Genomic DNA, 26388 nt, shown 5'->3' with positions numbered 1-26388 from the left:
CTCAGTTATATACTTTCTGTATATAAGAATACGTGAAGCACCTATCTCTTTCTCGCATGCAAGATGAAATAAATTTCCCCTCCATTAAAAGTACAGAAAAATAATGTACTTCAAAAGTACATCAGCGAAGCACATCTGGAAGTGCTTCTGATGTATATTTGCCAGTACTTTTTTAGCTACAGAATAATCACTGAAACTTCGAATCTGGAAGTACGTAATTACGTGGTGAAATTTGTACGTAAAAGAAGTAGTTAGTTCCTAGTGAATCTAAACCTTTTGAAATTACACATGAAATTACAAATAAACTCTGAAGTTGAAACTTTGGTTAGAGATTAAGATTTATTCAGTCGAATTATATAATATCAAAACATACGTCTTGTGTGACACTTTACTTGAGACCACTATGAGAAATGTTGGCGTTGAATTTCTCTAAAATCTTATATATATCCACACAACTGTTGAGGGAAACAAAATGCATGCCTCGCAATCTGTTTGCACATCTTGATTGTCACTCGACTGCATCCAATACTGTGGCGAGCAAGGAGTCTCTGACGTCATTTTTATACTCGATATAGAATTGTTGAATGTTGTTTTTGTCTAGGATTAGAGCGAAAACATCAACAAGTGGTCGGAGGGTGCAGACCTAAGAAAAAAAAAAAATAATACCATCAGCTTCACGAAGCGCAGAAGGGAATCTTATTAACTTACACTACAAAGTCTGTGGAGGAACCTTTTGAACTGTAAACTCAGTCATTGATGTCTGGAATTGATCTCCAGTTCTCCACTAGAAGACAGAAAAATCAACAACTATATAATTTATCAATTTTAAAATAAACATACCTTTATTTTCCAAATCAATTGGTGGTGGTTTTTGTGTCATTTTTTTATGATTTTTTTTTTCTAAATGCACAAGGCTGAGGCTGTGCATTTTGATGGTGGAAATGGTGGTGGAATTTATGTGGCGTGCCGAAGAATTTATGCTGTAGATTGTTTTTCTAGAAAATAGTTTTCACAAATAACACTGAGAAGATTATTTATTTTTTTTAAGTTAAATTGTTCTATTTATCTATCAATTATCGGTTCAAGTAAAACTTGATAATTGGAAAACCTGTTCGGGGTTATGAATTCTCAAGTGGCAGCGGTGGTGCGATGCGTAGTGCGTCGGCCTCCCAACCGCTAGGTCGTGAGTTCAAGCCTCGCTCGGGCAATTTTCAAAAATTAATTGAACATAAGCGACTTAGCACCACTGAAAGGAGTCTGATGATCGGGTTGGTCCCCGTGAAATAGCTATAACTCCAGCCTATGAACTTGGTGGTAACACACACAAGTTGTTGTTGTTCATTCAAAAACCTTCAATCAAAATTGATTACACAAGCAGCTGCCCTGCCAGTATTACAAAGCTATACACAAACCATTTCTAATAATGAATTAAAAATTTGACTAGTGTCAACCTCTTTCCGCTCATCTCCCTCCTTGTATACGAACAACGAATTGTTGTCATACGATAAGAGTTGGAGAAAAAAGAGAAAGAAACCGAATGAACAATAACAGACTTGTGTGAGTTAAGGCTTAACTACATTCACTTTTTGATTTCAAAAAGTGAAAAAGTGAAAAATACACACATACTACGAGCGACATCTTCATACGAAAATGAGTACCAAAATTGTGTTTAAAACTTTAAGATTATCTGTCATTAGTGAAAAAAAAAATTGTGCAGTTATTTGTTTTTGTCTTGCGGTCAAGATGTGAGTACTACTGATTGTTTTATTTCTTAAGATTTTATTGTTTTAATTTTCTAATTTCTTTTAAACATACATGCATAAAGAAACTACAACATTAAACTGTATACATTCATTTTCGTTCTTCATATAGCTTATCGCCGTCACTGGGAAAGAAATCAACAACCAAACCAAAGAGTCCTCGTTTTCCCGAGAAGCATCACGACATGGTGCTTTCCAATTATAATTGGATTTTGTTATTGCGCCATTCATTCAAACATAAATAACGGAATAAACATCTTTTGTTGGGTGATAGTGGTCCAGTATAATAAGCTTTAAGGATAGATTATCATTGGTGTATGAGATTGTGATTGGTGGTGTGTTGCGCTGCCCGAGAGAATTTTCTTTTTGGAGCTAGTAAATCTTTTCATGGAGACCGTCTCCTCAGTCGGTGGAAAAGCAATGAAACAAAAAAAGAAACTATAGTGAAGTAAGCAATTATGTATATTTGTTTGGCAAAAGAAAAATTTTAAAATAAAAACATGTGATTCGGGTTTTATTCATTTGTTTCCATTTATTGTATTATATCAACTACCGATTGTATTAAGTTATGTGGCTGGGCTACAGCTTCCAAAGCTAGAGAAATGATATTTTTTGTACATCAAATCAGAAATTTAAACCTTTTGAAAGATTTTGTTTGTTTCGAATTTATAAATTTTTGTTAAAAATATTTTTTTGTTTACAACAAATCATCTGTCAAAAAAAGGCATGTTCATTGAAAATTATTCTGTACAACGCCATCTAGCAATCATTTTCTTAAGATGTTGGTTTGTATGTGTTGGTGTTTTCAAAAAGTGAAAAAGTAAAAGTTAAAAACGTTTTAACTTTCACTTTTGTTTTTCTGAGATGAAAGATAGAATTTCGCAGTGTGTTGGTGAAAGACAAAACATTTTTTCACTTTTGTACTTTTTGAAGTTGAATGTAGTTAAGCCTTTAATAAAAATGCTAGTCGGTTCAAGTAAAACTTGATAATTGGAAAACCTGTTCGGGGTTATGAATTCTCAAGTGGCAGCGGTGGTGCGATGCGTAGTGCGTCGGCCTCCCAACCGCTAGGTCGTGAGTTCAAGCCTCGCTCGGGCAATTTTCAAAAATTAATTGAACATAAGCGACTTAGCACCACTGAAAGGAGTCTGATGATCGGGTTGGTCCCCGTGAAATAGCTATAACTCCAGCCTATGAACTTGGTGGTAACACACACAAGTTGTTGTTGTTCATTCAAAAACCTTCAATCAAAATTGATTACACAAGCAGCTGCCCTGCCAGTATTACAAAGCTATACACAAACCATTTCTAATAATTTAAAAAATAACAAATTTTCTTCGTGTTTCGTCTCGGGAAATGGTAAATAATTGTTAAAAAATTTGCTGTGTGTGTGGTTTTTCGGTTTTTGTGCGTTTTTCGTCGGTAATTTAATCAATCAAGAATTACGGTAACTGACATTGGTCGCCAAATTGTCATGTTTTGTCAATTTGGCGACCAATGTCAGTTCGGAATATTTATTACCTTTTTATGTGTACTGATGTGCCCTGTACCAACCCTTCAAGCAAGAAAACTGAGTTCAGAAAAGACACTCCGACCTCAAAACGAGAAAAACGGGGCTGCACTCACACACTTGCAACTTTTTGTGTATGAACACAAATTCGAAGGAGAAATCGTGGTAAAAAACCAATACATATAAAATCGGCTCCGCGGTGATTAATTTCCATACTAATTTGAGCCGCCGTGGGACCTGTTTCGTAGTCGAGGTCGGACTCAGGCGGAGCGGATTCGGACCGAGGTCGGACTCGTTTGCTTGAAGGGAAGAAACAAAATCGCCCAATCTAAATCCCATCTTAACAAACTTTCCCTGCTGAATGCTTTCATCAAAATCATACAAGTATAAACACTACCTTATGTCCATCAGAACAGGCCACCTCTATATTGCCTTCACCTTTACTCCAACCTCCTATATACAATTTCCTGAATGTCAACCAAGGATAGCAATATATAGCCAACCAAAAAAAAAAAAGAAAAAACACCAATCAACCCCTTTTCTCACTCACTCTCATATTCAAAATCTCAGTTCTAGAATTTAATTCGCCACAGACGCACTGTCTTACAACAAATAAAAAAAAAAGAAAAGACTAAAGACAGCCGCGACTCTTTTTTTTTTTAATTTGACGATAAAACTAATTCATTTACGATATTAAATTAATTAAAATATGTAAAAATATCTATCAGAAGTTAGTATATATTGTTTGCAAATAAAATTTAATAAAACTTGTGTGTTTATTATGGGTAAATGCAAATTTTAGCCACGTCATGTCCGAGTCCGGAGAATTTTGAGTGGTAGCATTTTATAAAAGTAGACTAGACGCCTTTTTGGCAGATCACCGCCACTCTGCCAGCCACCCTTCTTCTCTTTCCCCCTTCTTACTCTTCGCCGCGCGCGTAAATTAAAAAAAAAAAGAAAAAGAACCCATCATCATCATTCGGCAAAATTTTATAATTTCACACACACAAGAGATAGCAATAGTGTATTTGCATGATTGAAAGAGACAACTATCTATTTATTAACCCCCTTTAGTGCTTAAGTGTGAATGAGATAAACTTATGCTTTTGTGTGAAACAAATATAGCAAAACGAACCAAACCATGCATCATTCAGCACAGTCTTGTGTCTTGTCTTCCCTCATAAATGCAAGAGCTGTGACTTCTTTTCTATAATTTTACCAATTTTTTAATTATTTTTTTTTTGTAATAAAAAAGAAAAAAACGAAAATACTGAAAAATATATAAAATTATGCCGAAATGTTTAATCATTTTTGCAAAAACTATTTCATTTGTAAAGTGAATATCAAGAATTGTGGTGAATCTAGTCCGTAGTTTTTAGGCATAGTTTTTTTCCTTTCTGTTTCCCGAGTGTGCATCATTTTTTTTTATATTCTCGTGAGGCAACCGACACAATCGACGACATTCGAGACAACGACGACGACGACATTGAATGTAAGAAGCCCGTCGTGTGGTGGTTGGCTGGTGAATTTCTTTTTCATTCTTTTTATTTATTTTTTAATAAGACCTTTACTTTTTGCTGGTTCTTTGATTATTTCCGCTCTTCTTGTATTGTTCTAAGATCGTAACGCACAAATTTCTACAAAACTTGCATTGGTTTTGGTTTTTTTTTTTTTGCTTTTCGAAAAATCCGCCCTTGGTCTTTTCTCAACAAATCTCAAGAAAAAACTCTTTATTCCCTTTTTAACAATAAGTCAACTCTGATGAGCCCATCAGGACGAAACGCTAAATTTTTGTTTGGACTAAAAAAGCCGTAAAAAGCTATATTAAATCAATATTCCCTTTTTTTACTGAGTCAAAAAATTGCTCTTCGAAAGTCTCGAAACAATTAACTTTAACAAAAAAAAAAATCTACAAAAGAAAAAAAAAATAAAACTCATCCAAAACTCATTTCTCTTTATTTTCTTCTTTTTTCTCTTCCTTCACAGTGAACCCGTTCTGAGAAAGTTTTTTATGTGATCTATCCATCATCGTCATCGTTTACAAATTTATTATTATTATTATTATTTTTTTTTGAATTTTATTAAAAGTATAAAAAAAAACACGATTAATATAACAATAATCCCGCGGAACATACAATATTTGTTAAAAATATTTATTTAAAAAAAAATTATATTCACACAAGACCGATAGACACAGCGAGAACCGACGACGTGACGGTCTGCTGCAAGTCATTTTTTTTATATAGCTAGTTTAATTTATAATTCATAATTTATATTAGAATTTACTTAAAAATTTAAAAGAAAGAAAGTAGATGACTTAGCAAAAGGAAGCAATATAACTAAGTTCATTAACAAACAAACAAACAAAAAAGTAAAAAAAAATACAAATAGAAATTATCATCATCACCCCAAAAAAGTGTGTAAATAGCTATCACACAGAGAACCAATAGTTTTATATCGAAAGGAGTTTAAAGTTTGGGTTAATAAAGATGGATGAATCGCACCCAAAAACATTATATGTGGGTAATTTAGACTCATCGGTAGCTGAAGATTTACTGGTTGCCCTATTCGGACAAATGGGACCAGTTAAAAGTTGTAAAATAATACGTGAGCCCGGCAATGATCCGTATGCATTCATCGAATATACAACTTATCAGTCGGCTGCAACAGCATTGACTGCCATGAATAAACGATTATTCCTCGAAAAGGAAATTAAGGTAAGTTTTCATTTTTTAATTATAACCTACTTAACTTTAAAGTTATTAGAGGTGAATTTTATTTTATTGCATTTTTTATGATTTTTTTCAACTTTCCGCTATCGATTTAATCATCAGAAAATTTCACAACAAACCCCATTTGATACGTCAATAATGATCTCTTAGAAGCCGTTTTTAATTCATAACTCAGTAAACATTTAACACTGTAAACAACAATAAACCATTTCTTTTACTAATCCTTTGTTGTTGAAGGGTGAAAAATGTATAAGTTTAAATTTGAGAATCAGTTCAAATTAATGAGCCTTTTTTCTCATCAAGCTACATAAACGACTTTAAACTTCGATATGTCCGTCCCAATGGACCTCACGGTTATAATTGTGTGCCCTAGAATCAAAAACAATCTATTCCACTTTTTGTGAAAAATGAGTTAGAAACGCAGTTTATCTCAATTTTTCAGCCTCTTTCTTTGAGTGTGGTTGAGCACTTTCAAAGTCAACTTGTTCCAGAGTTATACTTTATAGAAATATTACAATTTGAATCGAAACGAATGTATTCCACATTATTTGAGAATCAAAACAACACTATTCCTCATGTAAAGCAAAATAATTCTATTGTTAAGTTTCAAAACTAAACTATTCCTATGCATGACTTTCAAAACAACTCTATTCCAAAATTAATTATTAAATATTTTCGGAACGCGTTGGGTGACAAAGGAAAGAGCACAGTCAGTTTAAAGTCAAAAGTACATGTTTAATTCGATTCAGAAGTTGTTTTTTTTAATAAAGCGGGACAAAGTGCTTAGGAACGTTTTATTTTTTTTAATAACTCAATAAAAGAACAAGTGGAATAGATTGTTTTTGATTCTAGGGGACACAATTGTACCTTTTTTGAATTATTTTGACCACAAACCATACTTCCTAAGTTTAATTACACTGGTTAGCAAAATTAAACTTTTTTTTGTTGCCAGAACAAAAAAATACTTTTCTGAAGGTTTTCGGTGTGCTGAACTCGAATCCGTAGTCAGAAAAAATTAATCAGCTCCCGTTTTTGAAGTATGTATTACCGTTAGAAAATGCAGTACTTCGGGCCTTTTTCTTTTATATAAGGTAAATTGTTTGTGCATATTCAGTAACGGTTTTTATAAGGACTATTTTCCACCTTTTTAAATCTGTTTAAATCTTTTCGATATCTTTATTACTTCCCGGGATATCCTCAGTTGTTTGCATATTTCATAAATTATATAACGTCATTATCTCCTTTATGATATATGAAGCCAAAGCCACTTTCTTCTTTTTAAGATATCTCGGAATATAACAAAGATATCGGAAAGATTAAAAAAGTTCTTGAAAGAAGGAAAATATTTTTCATACAAACCGTTACTAAATATCTTCTAACAATTTTCCTTATATTAAAGAATAAGGTCCGAAGTAGTCAAAAAAACGTTTTTTTGCATTTTCTAACGGTAATATTTCAAAAACGGGAGATGATCAATTTTTTCTGACTTTGGTTTCGAATTCAGCACACCGAAAACCTTCAGAAAAGTATAAATTTTTGTTTCGGCAACAGAACCCTTGTTAACCAGTGTTATTAGTGTTTGAGGACATTTACGACCCAAGCTAATGGTATTTGATGAAGCTTGATGAGAAACAAGCTCTAGTTCACATTTGAGTTTGATCACAAACTTGGCAACAAAAATGCAACTTTGGGTAATGAATAATTTTTTTGCAGTGACTTTTTGAAGTGAATCCTCGTGTATTTTCTTTATTTTTACTCACAAGAATAAGATCAGTTGTAATCATACAATTTTGGGAGTGGAGGTAAAATCAAAATGTGAGTATGCAGTTTTATAGCTTTATGCGTTCTAATAGTTATTAGAACGCATAAAGCTATAAACTAATAGTTATTAGAACGCATAAAGCTATAAAACTGCATACTCACATTTTGATTATACCTCCATTCGTTAACGAATTCAAAGTCTGTCATATTTAAATCGCGGCTTTATATAATTTTCGAGAGGTTTAATAACGCGAGTTTTCCAATTGACGTGAGTCTAAATGAACAAAAATTCACATTCTGAATATATATGGACTGATGCTCTGTCATTTCTCCTAACCTCAATCTTGGCGATGCGACAAATAGAAACCAAGATATACGCTTTAAATAACCATATCAATTCTCTTCTTGGAGAGTTTTCAATTCAAAATTACAAACACAAAATTAAACAGAAAAGTCTCCAAAACAAAATCACTTAAAAAGCTTATATGTATCTTGAATTCTATTGATCGCATTGTCAAGATTGATGTTTTCAGGCTTAGGAGAAATGACAGAGCATCAGTTTCTGTATAAAGAATTTAGCCTACTTATATGAATTAGAAAACTCACATTTTTCAACCCCGTTAAAACAATATAAAGCCGTGATTTAAAGCTGTCAGACTTTCGAATTCGTTATTAAAACGTATAAGGCTATAAAACTGCATACTCACATTTTGGTTATACCTCCGCTCCCAAAATTTGCTATGGGCTCTTAGATTATTATTTCCATTTCATAATTTCAAATAGAATTACATAACATACATAATATCTACTACTACTCTTCGAAGAGAAATAAAATGCACGACTGGGGTCGCACGAACTTGCTCTTAGAGTTAAAGTTGTTTAAATTTTTAAGACTTTTTATATAGAAATTTGGAAAAAAAAAAATAAAATTCGTTTTAAAAAAAAAAATAAAATAAAATCTGAAATTAAATTGCCCTCCAAAACAAGTATGCAGTTTTGATTGATATATTAACATGCATTTTTAGAAAAAAAATTTTCAAAATCGTTAGAGCCGTTTTTTAAAAAACTAATTTTTTATAAATAATTTTTTGGAAAAAAAGTTTAAAAATAAAATTGGTATGTCATTTTGTAGAAATCACTAATCAACATCTAAAAACAAAATTTCAAAAGAATTAAATGTACCGTTTTCGAAAATTTGATTTTTCAAAAAAAAAATTTCAAAATTTTTTTAAAAATCCAAAAATTATTTTTTCCAAAATTTTATTTTTGGCTTATATTTAAATTATATAAATGCTTCTTCACAAAAAGTTTCGTTGAAATCGAATAAGCAGTTTTGGAGATAATCGGATTTGAAAAAAACGGTTCTATGGCAGGTACCGTTAATAATGATTTTCAAAAAAAAATTTTTTCATTAGAAGATAGACCTAAACTTTAAACTAACACTTGAATTTTTTAAACAAAATCGTTGGAGCCGTTTTCGAGAAATTTCAATTTTACTAAAATCGGTATATGACAAGTACCGTTATTTTTGGTCCAAAAAAATTAATTCCAAAAACCCCTCTGGAGAGTCGCAAATTACACTGCATACGAGGTTTGACATCAATCGGTCCATCCGTTTAGGCTGTAGCTCCTTATACAGACAGACAGACAGACTGACAGACAGACAGACGGACTTCCGGGACCCACTTTTTTGGCATTGTCTACCATCGTAATGTCATGGAAAAATGTTATCTCAACTTTTTTTTTTGTACGAATGCATAACTTGATATGTATATAGTACCTATATCGCAAGTAAAAAGTGTATGTTTGCAAATATGTATAGGTCTACATTATCAGCTTTATTTATTAGATTTCACTAAACAGCTCTAAACGGCTGCATAGTCATACAATGCATAAAGTTTTATGTAGCCTTTATGCAACGTTACATAAATTTCTATTTATAAAACATTTTCTTACCCATTATAGTTATGCTAGATTTATGTCCAAATAAGTACTAAAAATGGAAAATTAGTACTTTTAAACAAGACAAACAACTCCATCTGATTCGAAAAAAAAAAACAAAAACGTGGGCGAAAGTTCTCGATTTCATATATAGAAGAAAATCTCTAAAAAAAAAAACATTCATTTGTTTTACTTAATAACAAATTTTTCACATGTATTGAAAAGGTTATCCAAAAAAATACATCAATAAAAAAGAAATGTACATAAATCATATTTCTATGTAAAAACAAAAAGATGAATAGAAAACACACATGCACCTACCAATGTAGGTAAATTAAATCAGGAAAAAATCTCCAAATTTCTCCTCTACCTCTATGTAACGTTGCATACATTTTATAAATAACAATTTTCTGTTTAAAGACATTTCGTGCTATTTTTGTATGAAATTTTTCGTTTTGTATCAGCATCATTCTAGGCTTAATGCCAAGAAGATAGACGACTAAAGTCTCGAAAATTGACTTTTTCCACGAGAATAATGCTGGTAGCAAAGTATATTTGGTTATTTCTGTTCTATGTCTCTGGTGAGGGTTCTTGTGGTGCAATCGCATTTTCTGTATTCTCCGATAATTCTAAAAAGATAACTGCACACTACAACAGAGTAACCTTCTAATCATGAGTTTAAACACACAAATCCATTTCATTTGAAAAATTCATAAAGCCAACAAAAAACCAATACTTTTGTCTAGGTTAATTAAACGATTGTTGTTGAACATTCAAAAACTTGTAAGTTTAGCAAAAAAAGAAAAAAATACAAATATTTTTGTTTTTATTACCAACATGCAACTTATGTTGCCTGTAGGATAAAATGAACCTGTCTTGTCTATTTAAACCACTTACTTAGAAGCATTCTATCTTTTACAAGATGATCACAATGGATGGCCCCCGTTTACGCAACAGCTTCTGTGCTTTGCAGGCCCTACCTTATCTAACTCAACCTTACATGTTTTGAATTTCAAAAAAATTACTTCAAGGTTAAAATTCATACAACACGCTGAATCAGCCATATTATGTTCTACGTTCCATCAGATTTAGTATTGAACGAAGCAACTTTCACAAAACTGTCCTTTCCTAAAATCGATAAGGAATAAACAACCTCTTGTTTTATTGTTCATCACTCACACTCGTTTTATTATATGCGTGTATGTTTGCATGTTGACACATTTTACTTACACCATGTGTGTGTTATGGTTTTTCTATAATTATAAGAAGACATTGTTTTGTAGTACCTGAATTACTACCCACAAAGTAAAAACACATTTCAACATGAAAATGGAATATAATGCCATCCTCAAATGAAAATATTCATATTTGATCAATCTTTTCCAGCTAACGTTAACACAAGCGAATTGCAATTTAAATATGAATCGTATGCAATGATTTTAGATTACAGAGAAGATTACAGTTACAGTAAAAAAGACTATCTCAAATATAATAGTTTGGCATATGCATAAATCCATGTCTGAACAGATTCACTAAACAATAGCTGTGTTTTAATGATCACTAAGTACTTACGAAACTACATCCTACTTCTGCTCCTTCCAAATAATAAACTGATCTTTGTATTTCTAACGATGAACTAATGAGAATGTAATAATGATTTTAAGGACATACTCAGCGAATGAAATAAAATTCAATTTAAAATCAATTATGAATTCCATTATATCCATGTTTCACTATGGTTGACTGTTGTTCGGAAAGAACTATACAGTATCTAAATACATACCTGTGAATGTTACGGCCGATTTCTTCACAGAGTCCTAGTTATTTTTATTTTTTTCAATTCGTTAAATACTAACGTGAATATACTTATACATTTATACATAATACTTAAATCTAAATTTATTACTCTAACGGCCGATTTCTTCACAGAGTCCTAGCGCTAATACCGGTCCTAGTCCTAAAGTTAGTACTCAAATCGGTATCAACTCATTTCTTCACTCAGGTTCTAAGTCCTAGAACTGTCAATATAGGACCGAGTACTAGTTAGGACTCGGTACTAGCTAGCTCCTCAAAATTAGGTTATTATACCAATCGTTAGTACTCAAATCGGTACCAAGTGATTTCTTCACACAAGTACTAAGCTATAGGACTGTCAAATTGGTACCGAGTATTAGTTAGGACTCGGTAATATTTAGGACCTCAAAATCGGTAGTCTAGCGGCAGTAATACTGAAATCAAAGCAATGAATTTCATTTTTTAAGAGGTATTGCAGTTTTTTTTTCAATTTTTTGAGTGTTGTTTCGCTTGACAAGCATTTTGGGAGATTTTAATGACTTGATTTTTTTTTAATATTTAACAAAAATGGCAAATGCTATGCCAGAAAGGGAAGAACAAACAAATGTACACTGCTTAATAAAGAAGTATTTCTACATTTCTCATTCTTTCGAAAAAAGACAATTAAGTCTAGAAAGGCCCTCTTTACGTAGACATTCTACATTTACATTTCTCGACACCCGACATCCAACTTCCAGCACAAAATATGCTTGCTTTAAGAATTCTGTTTATGGATATTGCGGAAAGCCATTAACAATTAAATTTACACCAACGTCTTGAAACGTGTGGTCAGAAAACCTACGGCTGTCTCGTGCTCGCCAACATGCCATGATAAAATAATGCTAGTCGCATTATAATAGAAAAAGACATAATCACAAGACTGCGTTTTTTAAACTTGTCTTTTTATTTTATTTTTATTAAAATACATTTATGTTGCAAAAGTCTATAAAAAAACTCTCTTTAACTTAAGATGGATCTGCTGCATTAAAATCGACGGATCCGCTTTTCTTAGCCTCGTCTACATTTACCAGATATTCAGCATTCATGAATGTATTCTTGACAAAACTCATTGAATTTTTTTTTCTTGTTGGTTTCTTGTGAGTTTCATCACATTATTTTTTCTTTTTTATTATTTTATACTTTTTTCTATTTTTAATTTTGTAAATTCCCTCAAAAATATCAAAATAAAATTTTTCATTTATCAAAATATAGTCAGAATGACAGTTAGACCAGTTTTATACGTATTAGTTCTTAGGACTCTCTTGTGAATTTAGATCGGGTCCTATATGTGTGAAGAAATGCTCGGGTCCTAACTTTTCATTAGGACCGAGTACTAGTACTAGTACCTGGTCTAGCTAGGTCGGGTACTAAGCTGACTTGGGACTTTTGTGAAGAAATTGGCCGTAAGCTATTGAAAAACATAGTTTTGAACTTAATGCATTTAAAATTGTCATTAACAGACTCGATACAAAAATAAAGTTTATTGAATATTGTTATCAATTAATTGAGGGGGCTATTTGCACCATAGTTCGATCTACCAAAAATAAGGCACAATGGTTGGCGTAACCTTATACTTGTGCGACTGTAACTGAAATTTAACCGACTTAGAACCGATGGGGATGATATTGACCGATTAATAATTCCAACAATAAAACAAAACTGCAAATACTTTCTATGGTCAGTAAGTGAAGGAAGATTAATTAATCTGAGTCTTTGAGATTAAGGGGGAAGTAAATTATCATGTGACTAAGGAAGAAAACGAAGACAGAAACGCGAAAACCTATATATGAGTGGCAGCGCTAGTACCGGTCCTAGTCCTAAAGTTAATACTCAAATCGATACCAACTCATTTCTTGACTCAGGTACTAAGCCTCAGAACTGTCAATTTAGGACCGAGTACTAGTTAGGACCCGGTACTAGCTAGCTCCTCAAAATCAGCTAGGACCTGGTTATTATACCAATCGTTAGTACTCAAATCGGTAACAAGTGATTTCTTCACATAAGTACTAATCCCTAGTACTGTCAAATGGGTACCGAGTATTAGTTAGGACTCGGTAGAAGTTAGGACCTCAAAATCGGTAGTCTAGCGTTTAGTACTTGAATCAAATAAATGAATATAATATTTTCATGTGATATTGCAGTTTAATAAAGAAGAAAAAACGTAAAAAAGGAATAATTTTCATTATTTTTTGTTTAAATTTAGTGGACTTTGTGAATTTTAATTCCATTTGAAGATTTAAATGACCTGTTGTCCATATTACAGATTTTTTTAATTACTTGGGTGTTGTATCGATTGATAAGTGCGTTTTTAGTGATAATAATTAATATTATTCTATATGCCTGTAAGACCTTAGGTCTTTTGAATGCATATTGCACGGCACTAGTTAGAAGGAATAGAAAGATAGGAAAGGATTTCTGTTGGTCAATAAATTTAGAATACGATGATTATTATCTCATATAATCCCACGGGTGGCGTACAAGCTGGGGGGTAAATAAAACATAGCTGCCTGAGGTGGGGCTCGAAACCACACCTCCCAGGTTAGCAGTGAAACACTACATCCACCACACCATTGACCCCCCCCCCCCCCATTTTGATTTTGAAAGTTTTTTTTAATTTATCAAAAAACACGAGAATTGGACTTTTGGACAAAGCCCACAGAAGATTTCGGGTGTATTTTTAAATTGTGCTTATGATATGTACAAGCCTTGCAGTAGAGGCGAATTGCAAGACACTTGCTTTTGACAACGAGGCTGTACAACCAATGAATAGACTTCACCTCGGGCTCGGCTAATTTTGAGGATCGTATCACAAATTAAAATATCTGTGAGAATTTTCGTACTATAAAATCGGAAATTTTAACTCCGATGGAGGTCAATTATGGAATAAAAACATACATAATAATACCAAATCACTAAATACTGCGTTTTTAAAAGCTTTTCTTTTATTAGCACAATGAACATAAATCTATAAAAAATATTTTTTATTCGTTTATTATGGTTTATGGTGGCCCTTCTGCCTTTTTGGCAGGCTTTCGTGGCTGCATTCATATTATTGAATAATTCCTCGCCATTTCTGGCTGATTGATTCTGCATTCTTATTCTTGTCTTCATTCTTGACTTTTTTTTCTTCATAAAATGTATGAATTTTTATTGCTTGTAGCGTTTTTAATCTTCATAACATTTTTTCAATATTTATTTTAATTATTTGCTTCTTGTTTTCGTTTTTTATTAAATTTTTTATTTGTTAAATTTGATCAAATGTAAAAATAAAATATTTCAAACTTCAATAAATTCTCAAAATGACAGTTAGACCAGTTTTATACGTATTAATTCTTAGGACCTCGTTGTGAAATTAGATCAGGGGTCGAATCACGGCACACGATTACGATCATACGTTAACGTTTTTACTATTTCTGTCTCTATTTAATTAGTAGAAAAAAATAGGGACACATAGCAACCATACGTTAACGAACGTATGCCGTAATTCGACCCCAGGTCCTATAAATGTGAAGAAATACTCAGGTATTAACTTTTCGTTAGGACCGAGTACCAGAGCTAGTACCTGGTCTAGCTAGATCGGGTACTAAGCTGACTTAGGACTTATGTGAAAAAATTGGCCTTTAGTGAATTCACAATTCCAATTATTTTGAGAAAATCTTTTTTGCTAAAAAGTTCGATATCAATTAAAAACCATTAAAATAGGTACTTAATAAATAGCCAACTTTCCATTTCAAATACAATAGCGAACTGATTTGTTTAATTCAATAATTTTTTTAAAAATTTTTCTAGGTTAATTGGGCAACAAGTCCAGGCAATCAGCCAAAGACAGATATTAGTGCACATTATCACATATTCGTTGGTGATCTTAGTCCAGAAATCGAAACAGAGACTTTACGTGAAGCATTCGCACCGTTTGGCGAAATATCGAACTGTCGAATTGTTCGCGATCCCCAAACAATGAAGTCCAAGGGATATGCTTTTGTTTCATTTGTCAAAAAAGCCGAAGCAGAAACAGCGATACAAACAATGAATGGCCAATGGATTGGATCACGATCCATCCGAACGAATTGGTCCACAAGAAAACTACCACCGCCACGTGAATCGACTAAAGTCGGTGCGAATAAGTCCGCTAGTCGGCAAACATTCGAAGACGTATACAATCAATCTAGCCCTACAAATACGACAGTCTACTGTGGTGGATTCCCGCCGAATGTTATTAGCGATGAATTAATGCACAAACATTTTATGCAATTTGGCCAGATACAAGATGTGCGAGTGTTCAAGGACAAAGGATATGCGTTCATTAAATTTATGACAAAAGAGTCAGCGACTCGTGCTATTGAACACACACACAATACCGAAGTACATGGCAATCAAGTGAAATGCTTCTGGGGCAAGGAGAATGGCGGTGACAATTCAATGAATGCTACAGGTGCTGCGATTATAGGCCCAGGAGGTGTACCATCGCAGCAAGCAACACTACCAGGTCAGGTAATAACACCACAAGCAGCCGCCCAATATCCATATGCGGCAGCGTATCAACAAATGGGTTACTGGTACCCACCAGCGGTATGTTTTTAATACATATATGTTTTGATTTTTGTTAGATGTATTTTATATTGGTGATTTATTTTTTTACAGGGATACCCAGCTCAAATGCAGACTCAATACATGCAGCAAGGATATTATCCATATGCTTATGCAGCCAGCGCTCAACAAGGAGGTAATACATTTTTTTATGAACGGTTTTTATTTTAATTTTATCTGCTAGTAGCAATGAGACTATTATTTGTGAGTCGATATGACTAAGCATATAATGTTCAGGAAGATGCCTTCTTCCTTGAATCCTAAATTTATGTCTTCTGTCTTTCTTTAATATCCTCTAAACATTCCTTGCTATTTCGCCAGCTAATTTTTCTAAATATTTCCATGTCCTATTTCCTGCTCTTAGTATTATCTTATCTCGTTTTGTTTCCCCTCTCACCATGTATCCTGGAGTTTTTTACCCTAAACATCCATTTGAGGTCCCTCTCATGCACCCTTTCCATTTATTTTCTCCCCTCCCCTCCCATCCCAGAACTGCCGCCCCTATATCAAATCCTGAGAATCTTGACAAAAAGGCAATATCATACAACCTTCCAATATGACTGAGAGGTAATAAAAAAGGTAGGCAAAAACACCTGCATTCAGTTGGCCTCAGAAATAGAACAATACAAAACCGAAAGACTTTCCACCTATTTCTGAGGTTAACCTGGCGAAGCAAATACATACATGCTAGAGTTATGATACTTTCGAAGAAATAGATACAAAAAAATAAGAGAAAACAAGTTTTCAGTAAGGCAGTTTAAACTTATGAAAACACCCAACGTAATTCGTCTGTCGAGTACACTTTCGAACTCAGATTTGTTGTGCCAAACTGAGAGCTTTCCTAGAATAATACTTCATTAGATAAAGTTATAATTTACTGCGAGAAGAGAATGCATTAACGAAAATATAAACAATTAAAAGGTGAAAGGATCAATATTCTGGGAATTTTTCGGTTAAGAGCATTTCTGAATAAAAAAGTTTTATACAGAAAGCAACCCAAACCACCTATCGGCCGATAAAAGTCTAAAGAGTGCGAAAGAACTTGGTCGTTCAGTTTTCTGGGGTCTCAGTGATATTACCAAAATTCTTCAAAACATAACTTTATTCTTTCCCATAAAAATTGTCTGTAAAAAGTAAAAGAACTCACCTGTTAAAATTGTTTATCCACCCATTAATTTTTCGGTTTCATCCTTATCATCAGATCACCTGTCTAGCGCACAGATTGATTGTTTCTTCTCAACCACCATCTAGTATTCAATACCGTTCAGTGAATAACTTTATATGACGGAGCTTTAAGAAACGCTCTTAATGGTGCACGATAGTGCAGTGTTTGTTGTGATTTTTTCAATTTCTTTTAGTAGTCCAGTGCATTTATGATGTTCATATATGGGCGACCCAGCAGTTTGTACCACCCCCAATTTTTTTTTGCTCATTCGATAGAGCATTGGCTAAATATCATTACCCTGATTTTTCGCACTCGCGAAATTCACCTTTCGGACGCCATCTTGGATTTTAGTTTTTGTTGAATATCTCGATTTCTATTTATCCTACATAAAAGTTGTGTATACAAGAAACGTAGGCAATTAAATTTTGGGTATTTAATGTTAAAAACACTTTTTCGATATTCTGAATATTAAAAAAGTTACAAGTCAAAAAATTAAAAAAAAAACAAAAAATGACAATTTTAAAGATTTGAGCACTTTTTATCAAAATTATGATAAAACGTATCTAGAAAAGAATATTCGCCTTAAAATTCTCTACAACTCTGCTATACAACTTTTTTTTGTATCGCTATTATTAATAAAGTTATTAATACTTTTTTGTTAAAAAATACCCCTTTTTTACGAAATGAAGAGACTTAAATATAAAAAAATTGCAGGTCCTGAATTTTCTCTTATAACATAAAGCTATAAAATACTCACTAATCATTTAAAATTCAAGATTTGGTAAAAAAAAATTAAGAAAAAAGTAAAGATAAAAAAAAAACAAACAAAAAAGAGCATTTTTAACATAAAAAGTATTAATAACTTTTGTATTTATAGCGATAGAAAAAAAAGTTGTATAGCAGCGTTGTTAAGGTGAATAATCTTGTCTCGGAATTTTTTTTCATAATTTTGATAAAAAGTGCTCAAATCTTTAAAATTGTCATTTTTTTCTGTTTTTTTTTACTTTTTTGGCTTGTAACTTTTTTAATATTCAGAACATTGAAAAAGTGTTTTTAACATTAAAGACGCAAAATTTAATTGCCTACGTTTGTTGTATACACAACTTTTATGTATGATAAATAGAAATCGAGATATTCAACAAAAACTAAAATCCAAGATGGCGGCCGTAAGGTGAATTTCGCGAGTGCGAAAAATCAGGGTAATGAGATTCAACCAATGCTCTATCACATGAGCAAAAAAAATTTGAGGGTGGTACAAACTGCTGGGTCAAATTATAAATGCACTGGACTATAATGTGTGGATAATGTAGTTGCAAAAAAAAATCTTTCTTTAAAAATTTTAAAATCTTATCATGTTTTCGGTTTACTGATACTTGGTATGCTGATGCTGGTGTGAAAAAATATTTAATTTGGTTCCCAATATTTTGTTTTATTTTTATACATAAAAACAACAGATGGCAACCGAACATAGGTATATTTGTTTTCGAGTTTTACGTTTTATTACGTGTACTACAATCACCCTTCTAAAACTAAAGTACGTTTTTTCAAAACTCAACAAATGTTTTTTTTCAAATTTTTCAGAAAGTTTTTTGTTTCCTATTTGAATGCAAAACCAAATTTTCAAAAAGTAGAAACGAGGAGTTGTTCTTTCTTGCAAAGCTAATAGGCTCAAATTTTATTTCCAGATTTGGAACGATTTGTCTTTATTTTGAACAGGCAAATACTGCGTTTTTCAAAATGAAACAAATCCAAAACTACACTTTTTTCTACTTAAAGTTATAACCTTTTATGCATTATATATTTACCAATGATTAACTGAAACCAATCAACCCATGTTGAAACTACAATAATAATATTTGATATTTTAAAAAAGACAAGTCTTTCCAACAACAGGCAAACTTAATTGAGTTTGGTAAAAACTTGCAATTTTGTTTAGTTTTGCAAAACCTCGTAGTATTTTGTTGAGTTTTGCAAAACCTCAATATACATTTAGTATTGGTTTTGTTGAGTTTTGAAAAAACGATTTTCTTAAATTTTTTTAAAATTAAAACTACATATTAGCTTGTGCGCCTGGCAATGCCAAAAATTTTGATACCAATATCTCATTTTTGACGTTTGTTGAATTTTAAAAAAACTCTCCTCAATTTCAACCAGAAAGAGAGGCAAATGTCTTTGATTCCTGCACTGGCAATTTTTATTGGACAGCGAAAAAATTAAGATTAAGTTTAGAATCAAATTCATTGATTGATTAAATGTCATGAAGATATGTGAAAATAATGTTCTGACCCATCAGAGCTTCAAAAAACTCGGAAATTAAGTTCAGGTGGTCTGCGTTGAATCTGGACATTGTCTGTATCAATTTCCGGCGTAGTCTTGTTTTACTTTTACAAGTAACCAAACGAAGATTTACGAAGTACAAATACAAATCATGTTTAGTTAAATATGATTTTCTAATAAATTAATGCAGCTGATGATGTTAATATTTTTTCTTTCAGGTATTATATTGAATATATTTTTCCTTATTTTTTTTTATTATTTAATTTAATTGAAAATAATAATTCAAAACATATTAATTACTGATACTACTTCATAAAAAGATGTACTTACTTTAAATGATCTAATTTTAGCCTCTTATCGCATGGTACAGCCAAATGTCGCATGGGGTGTTCCAGGTGCAGTTGTACCAGGAGTGACTGCGGCTGCTTCGGCAGCGGCCGCAAACGGTAGTCTGGGACCTCAAATGATGTACAGTGCCGCCATGCCACAATATCAAACGCAATGAGATTGAGATGATAGGATTAACATCAGTAGCTGCGGCGCGAGCAGCAGCAGCTTATCCTCAACCTCGTCATCATCATCTGTTATTCCTGGATTGGATGCGTGCATAACAGAAATTCACTCATTCTATTCCGGAAATGAGCAAACAAATATAATTCCAACAACAAAAACAACAACAACTACACACATATTGAAATTTCCCTATACATAGCATCAAATACAAATACACACACATTTTTTGATCTACACACATAAATACACCCACACATATACATTTCCTAAACTAAACAAATAAAAATACAAAAAACAATATACATTCTGCTACCACCCAACACACACACACACAAAGAAACAAAATCTGATGTGCGCCGCCAAGCCGCCCAAACCATAGAAGTTTAAGGTCGTTATTAATGAAAATTTTTAAATTATAATTCAAAACTAAAAAAAAAAAACAAAGAATATAAAAAATAAAAATGCAAAACGAATATGTAATTTATAATGAAACAATGGAAAAAAAAAACAAAATAAAAACAAAAAAGGAAGTATAACACGGTGTAACGTAAACCAATATTGCAAAATATTGAAAGAGATGATAATGTAAAATACAAATAAAATAAAAAACATATTTTTTAATGGTTTTTGATTATAAAGGAATGTAAAACCAGAACAAAATATAGATTTAAAAAAAATAAATAATTTAATTTAATTTTTTTTGTGTAATAATATTTAATTTTAATAGAGTGTGGGGCTGCACACTTTGTAGAAAGATTTTTGTGATTCCAAAGGTCAAAGGATAGCAATTATGCAGCGGACGGGTTTTAGTCCCAATGAAGGTAACATCCTTATTCCGATGACCATGAAATATGGGAAGCAGTTTTTTTTTGCTTATTCGTTATAATTTTGATTCTCTATTAGCTACTATTTTTTAAGAAAAAGCAAAGGAACTACATAACTGAAGGCTGAATTCATAAACGCATCAATGCTTTTGCATCACAACTTTTTATAAGGAATGAAAACACTACCTGGCCTACAAAACATCACGTTTTCACCAGAAATATTTTAGATGCAAATTTTGATGGGTTATCAGCCGAAGTTTTATGTATTTTGAACGGAAGTTTTGGTTGGTGTACTTTGTATCAATACACGATGATACTCAGTCAAGACTGTTCCACGCCAACGACGAAAAATATACTGACGACAGCGTTATTGTATGAAAAAAATTCCAAACTGGAACGTAGACGTTCTGGTATGGAATTTTTTTCATTGGGCCCTATCGTGAACAAAATTTCTCAGGGAATATTTCCCACGTTCGAAAAATTGGTATCGTGAATGATGTTTGAAATTCCCCTCGGAATTTATTGCTTCGTGAATAAATTCTAACATGGGAATTTTATTGTGATTTCTCTGGAATTTTTCCGCTTTTATTTTGATGGAGAAATTTGTGCTAGACGGTTCAATGTAAGTGCAATTGAATCTTTTTTATAAATAAAAATATTATTTTAATTTTATTATAGGTCAAATTCATAGATGCGTCCCATCTATGCATCCAATCACTCCAGGAAGCCTATATTTTTTTCAAAAAAATGCAAAGTTGTTTTTCTTTGTTCTTCTTCCGATTGATTTTTTATCCACTCTGGACAGAGATTTTCCTCAAATATATTTAAGAAGTTCGATAATACTTCTGAGAACGTGGATTAGGCAAGACATACGTCGTGGTCTTTGCCGACTCCTCTCTGGTAGCCACCTTCGGCAAAAAAAAACCCAGGCATGCACTTAATCTGACGATATTTGGCACACCGAATGATTTTTTTGCCGTGGGGAAAGAATTGGAAAGAGTATCAAGTAAATACTTGAATAAAGGTTTATTGATTCTGTAATTCTTGATAAATCTGAAAAAAGTGGAATTATTTCTGTAGTATCATACAGTAAGTTGTTGAAATTTACTTACAATTCCTGTGGTAATTCCAAGGGGTTTGAATTATCCCTTAAGACTCTATTGATTTTATTTTGTTTTTTTTTTTTCATTTCTTCCGCCTCCTCCGCCAGTGAAATAAATGCCAAACTATGCATTTTAAGTATTTAAATTATAAATTATTTAAAATTCAATTTAAAGCAATCAATTTCAAAACTAAATTCTTCCAAAACAACAAGAAACATTATTGTCAAAACAGTGTTGTCAGGAGGAGGAATTTTGTTCTTGTTCGGATCTTTAAATAAAATAAAATATAGATGACTGTAATGTGAAACCTATTTGCAAAAGGAGAAATCATGTAAGTAACATAAAAGAATTAATTTATTTTGTTTCTTTTATCTGAGATTAAATTTTGACATTTTCCCGTACGTATTGATCTCATTAATAGCAAAAATTAAGCTTTCAGGTGAAATTTGCGCACATATTCTGTTAAAGAAACGCAAAATGCTTCTTTTAATCGTCCAATCTTTTAAAAGTTATAACAATTCAATACATACTAGGGGAAATTTGTTCGGGATATTTAGTTTTATTGTCCATGGAATATAGGAAATTTTAACTTAAATTAATTTTTTTCTAATAAGACCCCTTTTAGAACACTGACCACAATTCGAAGTTGATTTCCGAAAAAAATTTTTTTTTTAAATGTTGGTAATTTTTTTCTCGGGATCACGATAGGAAAAAAAATTCCTTGGGAATAAAATATTCCGTGGGAAACAAAATTCCCTGGGAGATTCACGATAGGGCCCATTAAAAATCGCTTTCCACGTCGTTTTTTATTTTCGGTTACTTTGGCCTAACGAGTTTCTCGTTTTACATAATCGCACTTTGTCGTGACTATCCTTGTCTCCAATATCCTTTCTTTCCGCTTGTTTCGTATTACGCAATAAAACCTATGAGTTCATAATTACAACATTTTTGCACCTGAAATGCGAAAAATATCTCGGGCACAAACCCAAAAGCACGAATCTGCACAATTGTATTTATGAGAAAAACGGCTTCATGTTTTGAAAAGTCATGCAATCTTATGGGAAGTCGTGCAACGAAAATTGATAGTTTAGGCTTCTATGCAACAGATAGAAGATTGGGGACGACGCAGTGAATACAGAGACCGATAACAAGTAAAATGACGCATTAAAGTGAAAATGCAGATTCGCGGTTTTGGCGTTGTGCCGACGATATTTACTCAACGCATTTATGAACAGAAAAACTGCTGTAAGTATGCGGCAGTTCTGCATTGCAAAAAAGGGTTCAGGCAATGGGCACGTTCAGGGAAACAATTGGGATTAGATTTTTATTCAAGTCAGTTTCCGAACGGTAATAAAATTTAATTTAGATAGACGAGTATGTTAGGGAAATTTTTCTTGCCTAATTTTCCAATAAAATTTCCTAACTTGGAAAGATTTTTTTGAGAGTTGCCCATTACCAAGTATTGTATTGCACAGTTTGTATATCGTTTCCACCAATCCATTTATAAGTGAGAAATATGTATGAAGCACTAAGTAGTTTGATCACAAAACAACGGATTGAAGCAAAAATGGGCTTGACTCATTATCGTCGTATATATTAACAATGATTTTCAGACAAAAACTTTCTCCGTAGCTGGTCGAAAATAATAGATTGGTCTTATTTTCAATAATGCTTGTAATCATATAGACAGAAAAAAATAAGGCAAATGACATACATAAGTCATATTCGGATACCTTATGCCGACTTTTCACGAGTCAATCTTAGCCGCACGATATGTCGGTGGACTAGGATTTTTCTATAGGGTTTGTCACTTTAGTCGCCTGCGACTTATTGTCACACGAGTCGAAAAGCTTCGCCGCACGGCAAAAATCGACTCGTGAAAAGTCCCCATTAGAATGATTCAGCTCAATTGTATTGGTATTACAAATCGACCAACATAACCAGTCGAACTCCATCTTATCAAAAATCAAGACCTGGAGAATGTGTTGTGCCATTTTTCATTTGCCAATCTGAGACTTTCAAAGTTTAGTTTTATGGGGTCACTGTGGCGGATGAGCAATATTTAAAAAAATTTTTTTTTGTTTTCTTGCTAAACATGTAACGAAACCAGTTCTGGTAAACCGTCACCAGTTTGTGCACCTGTTGCTTTGCACCGCTACCGTATAGTTTACTAGTGTGCGAGTTTCTTAAGTGGGAAGTGCTTATTTTCCCTGCGGCACTACTCGTTTTTGAGTAAATCTATTAACAGCGTTTTCAAATGTTGTTTTTTTTTTGTAAACCATAAAATTATCCTATCTTTTAAACGCATCCGTTCCAGCACAACACGCTTCACAACCACAAATTAAATATGTAAAAACCAACAGTATCTACAAAAACTGAAAGTTGCTAGTTCTACCGACAACATACCGTAAGTTTATGAAAAGCATAGAAAAAACACAGATGATGATATTTTCGTTGCATTTTATGAAATACTACAAATGAGTGTTTTTTTTTTTTTGTCTACGTCTCTAAATGTAATGCTTCTATAGATTTGATGATAAGAAGAAAACCACTAATGATGATACAAAGTGAACATGAAGCGTTTCAATTAAATTATATATAAAAAAACACTAATTTATTTGACTATTTTATTTATTTCTAAATATATATATTATTATATATAAATGGAGGATGGAATACATGGCTTTAAAATATTATATGAATTAACTCACACGCACACATACGTCTAACGAGTACAAATTTATATATTTATTCTTGCTTCGAAGCGTATTAATACTTTTTATTATTAATTTTTTTTTTTTAATTCTATATAGCATTTTTTTTTTTGTTTGAGTATTGCAATATAAATATATGTATGTTGTATATAGTACTACTACACTTCGCGTCACTTGAATAGAAACAACATTTTTTCTTAAGAAAATAGCGATTGGCGCTTTGGTGAGGTAACTTAGTAGATTTTTGGTTTTGCATTTTCAAAGAGGAACTTTTAACAAACAATGTTGTAAAAACAAAAAACCCAAAACAGAAACCGTATGGCTTCTAGTTGCGTTTTTTCGCATTACCTCACAAAAAACAGTGTTTTTTTTTTGCGTCACTTGAATAGAAACAAGCTCTTAAATTAGATAAAAATGATGAAAAATCATGGAAAACACTAATTATAGTAAAGCAATATTAAGCTTTGACATTATTTGCACATTATAACCAATTATGGGCTACGAGCTACCAATAGGCACCACAGAAAATGCATAAATTGCAGCTTACATTGGAAATGCACCTGCACCATGCAAAATCGAGAAAGATATTGGAAAATTTGCCAAATTTGGATGAGATAATTTTTAAAATATCGTAAACTAGTGATCAAATCAAAAAATAAGACAGGTGAGACCCTAGTCACGAGCAGAGAAAAAAATAACTTAAAAACTAGCTGCAATTTTCTTCACTTTGCCCCTAAAATCGGTCAAAAACGTGGTGTTAGTGCGATGGAAACGTGTTGGTTTGTTCCATCCTGGAAGTTATAAAAGGTGCACAACATTAAAAAAGCCTCAAAATGCAAAATAACAACATTTTAAGTTCTACTAAGATTACAAAAAAAGTTAACTATTTTATAGTCGCATTCGAACTGAAAAGTAGTGAGGTAAAGAGTGGTTTTTTAAAGGAAAACATACCAACTCAGATGGACCACGTTAATATTAGCCCTATTTCATTGGTTTATAAAAGAATAACCTTTATCGCATCGCCAATAAAGGGCACTAAAATGTGTTATAGTAATACGCTTTGTTTTTATGATGCGCAATAGCAAAATTGAAGCTTCACGCTTCAAAAACAGATGCTAACTTTTACAAAGAAATAATGGTAGAAGCTCTTGGCAGGTTTAGGAACGTGGAAGAACAACCGTCTTAGAGATTGCACAAGGATAGTTTAAGAAAAAACAACGCAATAAAAACAAAACAGATGCATTCCGGATAAAAACGAAAGTTTATTTCACTTATTCAATCCTTAAATTGTAGAAAATGTCATTTTCTTAATTTGTAAGAAGTTACCAAACACTTTTATCACTTTCTCCAATTAGGTCCACGATTGTGTACAGTAGAAGTGCATTTTCAATGTTAAGTTCTATTTATGCATTTTCTGTGATGCCTATTGGTAGCTCGTAGCTCATAATTGGTTATAATGTGCAAATAATGTCAAAGCTTAATATTGCCTTACTATAATTAGTGTTTTCCATGATTTTTCATCATTTTTATCTAATTTAAGAGCTTGTTTCTATTCAAGTGACGCAAAAAAAAAACACTGTTTTTTGTGAGGTAATGCGAAAAAACGCAACTAGAAGCCATACGGTTTCTGTTTTGGGTTTTTTGTTTTTACAACATTGTTTGTTAAAA

The 26388-nt window shown here is 32.4% G+C and overlaps 1 protein-coding gene and 1 long non-coding RNA gene across 5 annotated transcripts; one reads left to right on the top strand and one right to left on the bottom strand.

Moving 5' to 3' along the window:
- Positions 1-170: 170 nt before the first annotated feature.
- LOC129916737 (uncharacterized) lies at positions 171-932 on the bottom strand. The gene is made up of 3 exons (XR_008772533.1): positions 841-932; positions 709-784; positions 171-643 (listed from the first exon to the last, which is right to left on the bottom strand). It is a non-coding gene; the product is annotated as an uncharacterized LOC129916737 (long non-coding RNA).
- A 2929-nt stretch (positions 933-3861) lies between these two features.
- LOC129913914 (nucleolysin TIAR) lies at positions 3862-20522 on the top strand. Of its 4 annotated transcripts, none has more exons than XM_055992891.1 (5): positions 3862-4000; positions 5257-5987; positions 15327-16106; positions 16179-16260; positions 19887-20522. In XM_055992891.1, exons 2-5 carry the CDS (start codon positions 5760-5762, stop codon positions 20069-20071), a joined length of 1275 nt encoding a protein of 424 aa, XP_055848866.1. In that variant the 5' UTR covers positions 3862-4000; positions 5257-5759; the 3' UTR covers positions 20072-20522. The 4 variants fall into 4 exon arrangements, with proteins under 4 accessions (XP_055848866.1, XP_055848865.1, XP_055848864.1 ...); XM_055992890.1 differs by lacking the exon at positions 3862-4000 and adding an exon at positions 4516-4762; XM_055992889.1 differs by lacking the exon at positions 3862-4000 and adding an exon at positions 4516-4792.
- Positions 20523-26388: the final 5866 nt, after the last annotated feature.

Source organism: Episyrphus balteatus, chromosome 3 (genome assembly GCF_945859705.1).
Source record: "Episyrphus balteatus chromosome 3, idEpiBalt1.1, whole genome shotgun sequence".
NCBI lineage: Eukaryota > Metazoa > Arthropoda > Insecta > Diptera > Syrphidae > Episyrphus > Episyrphus balteatus.
This window is presented reverse-complemented; position numbering and strand designations above follow the sequence as displayed.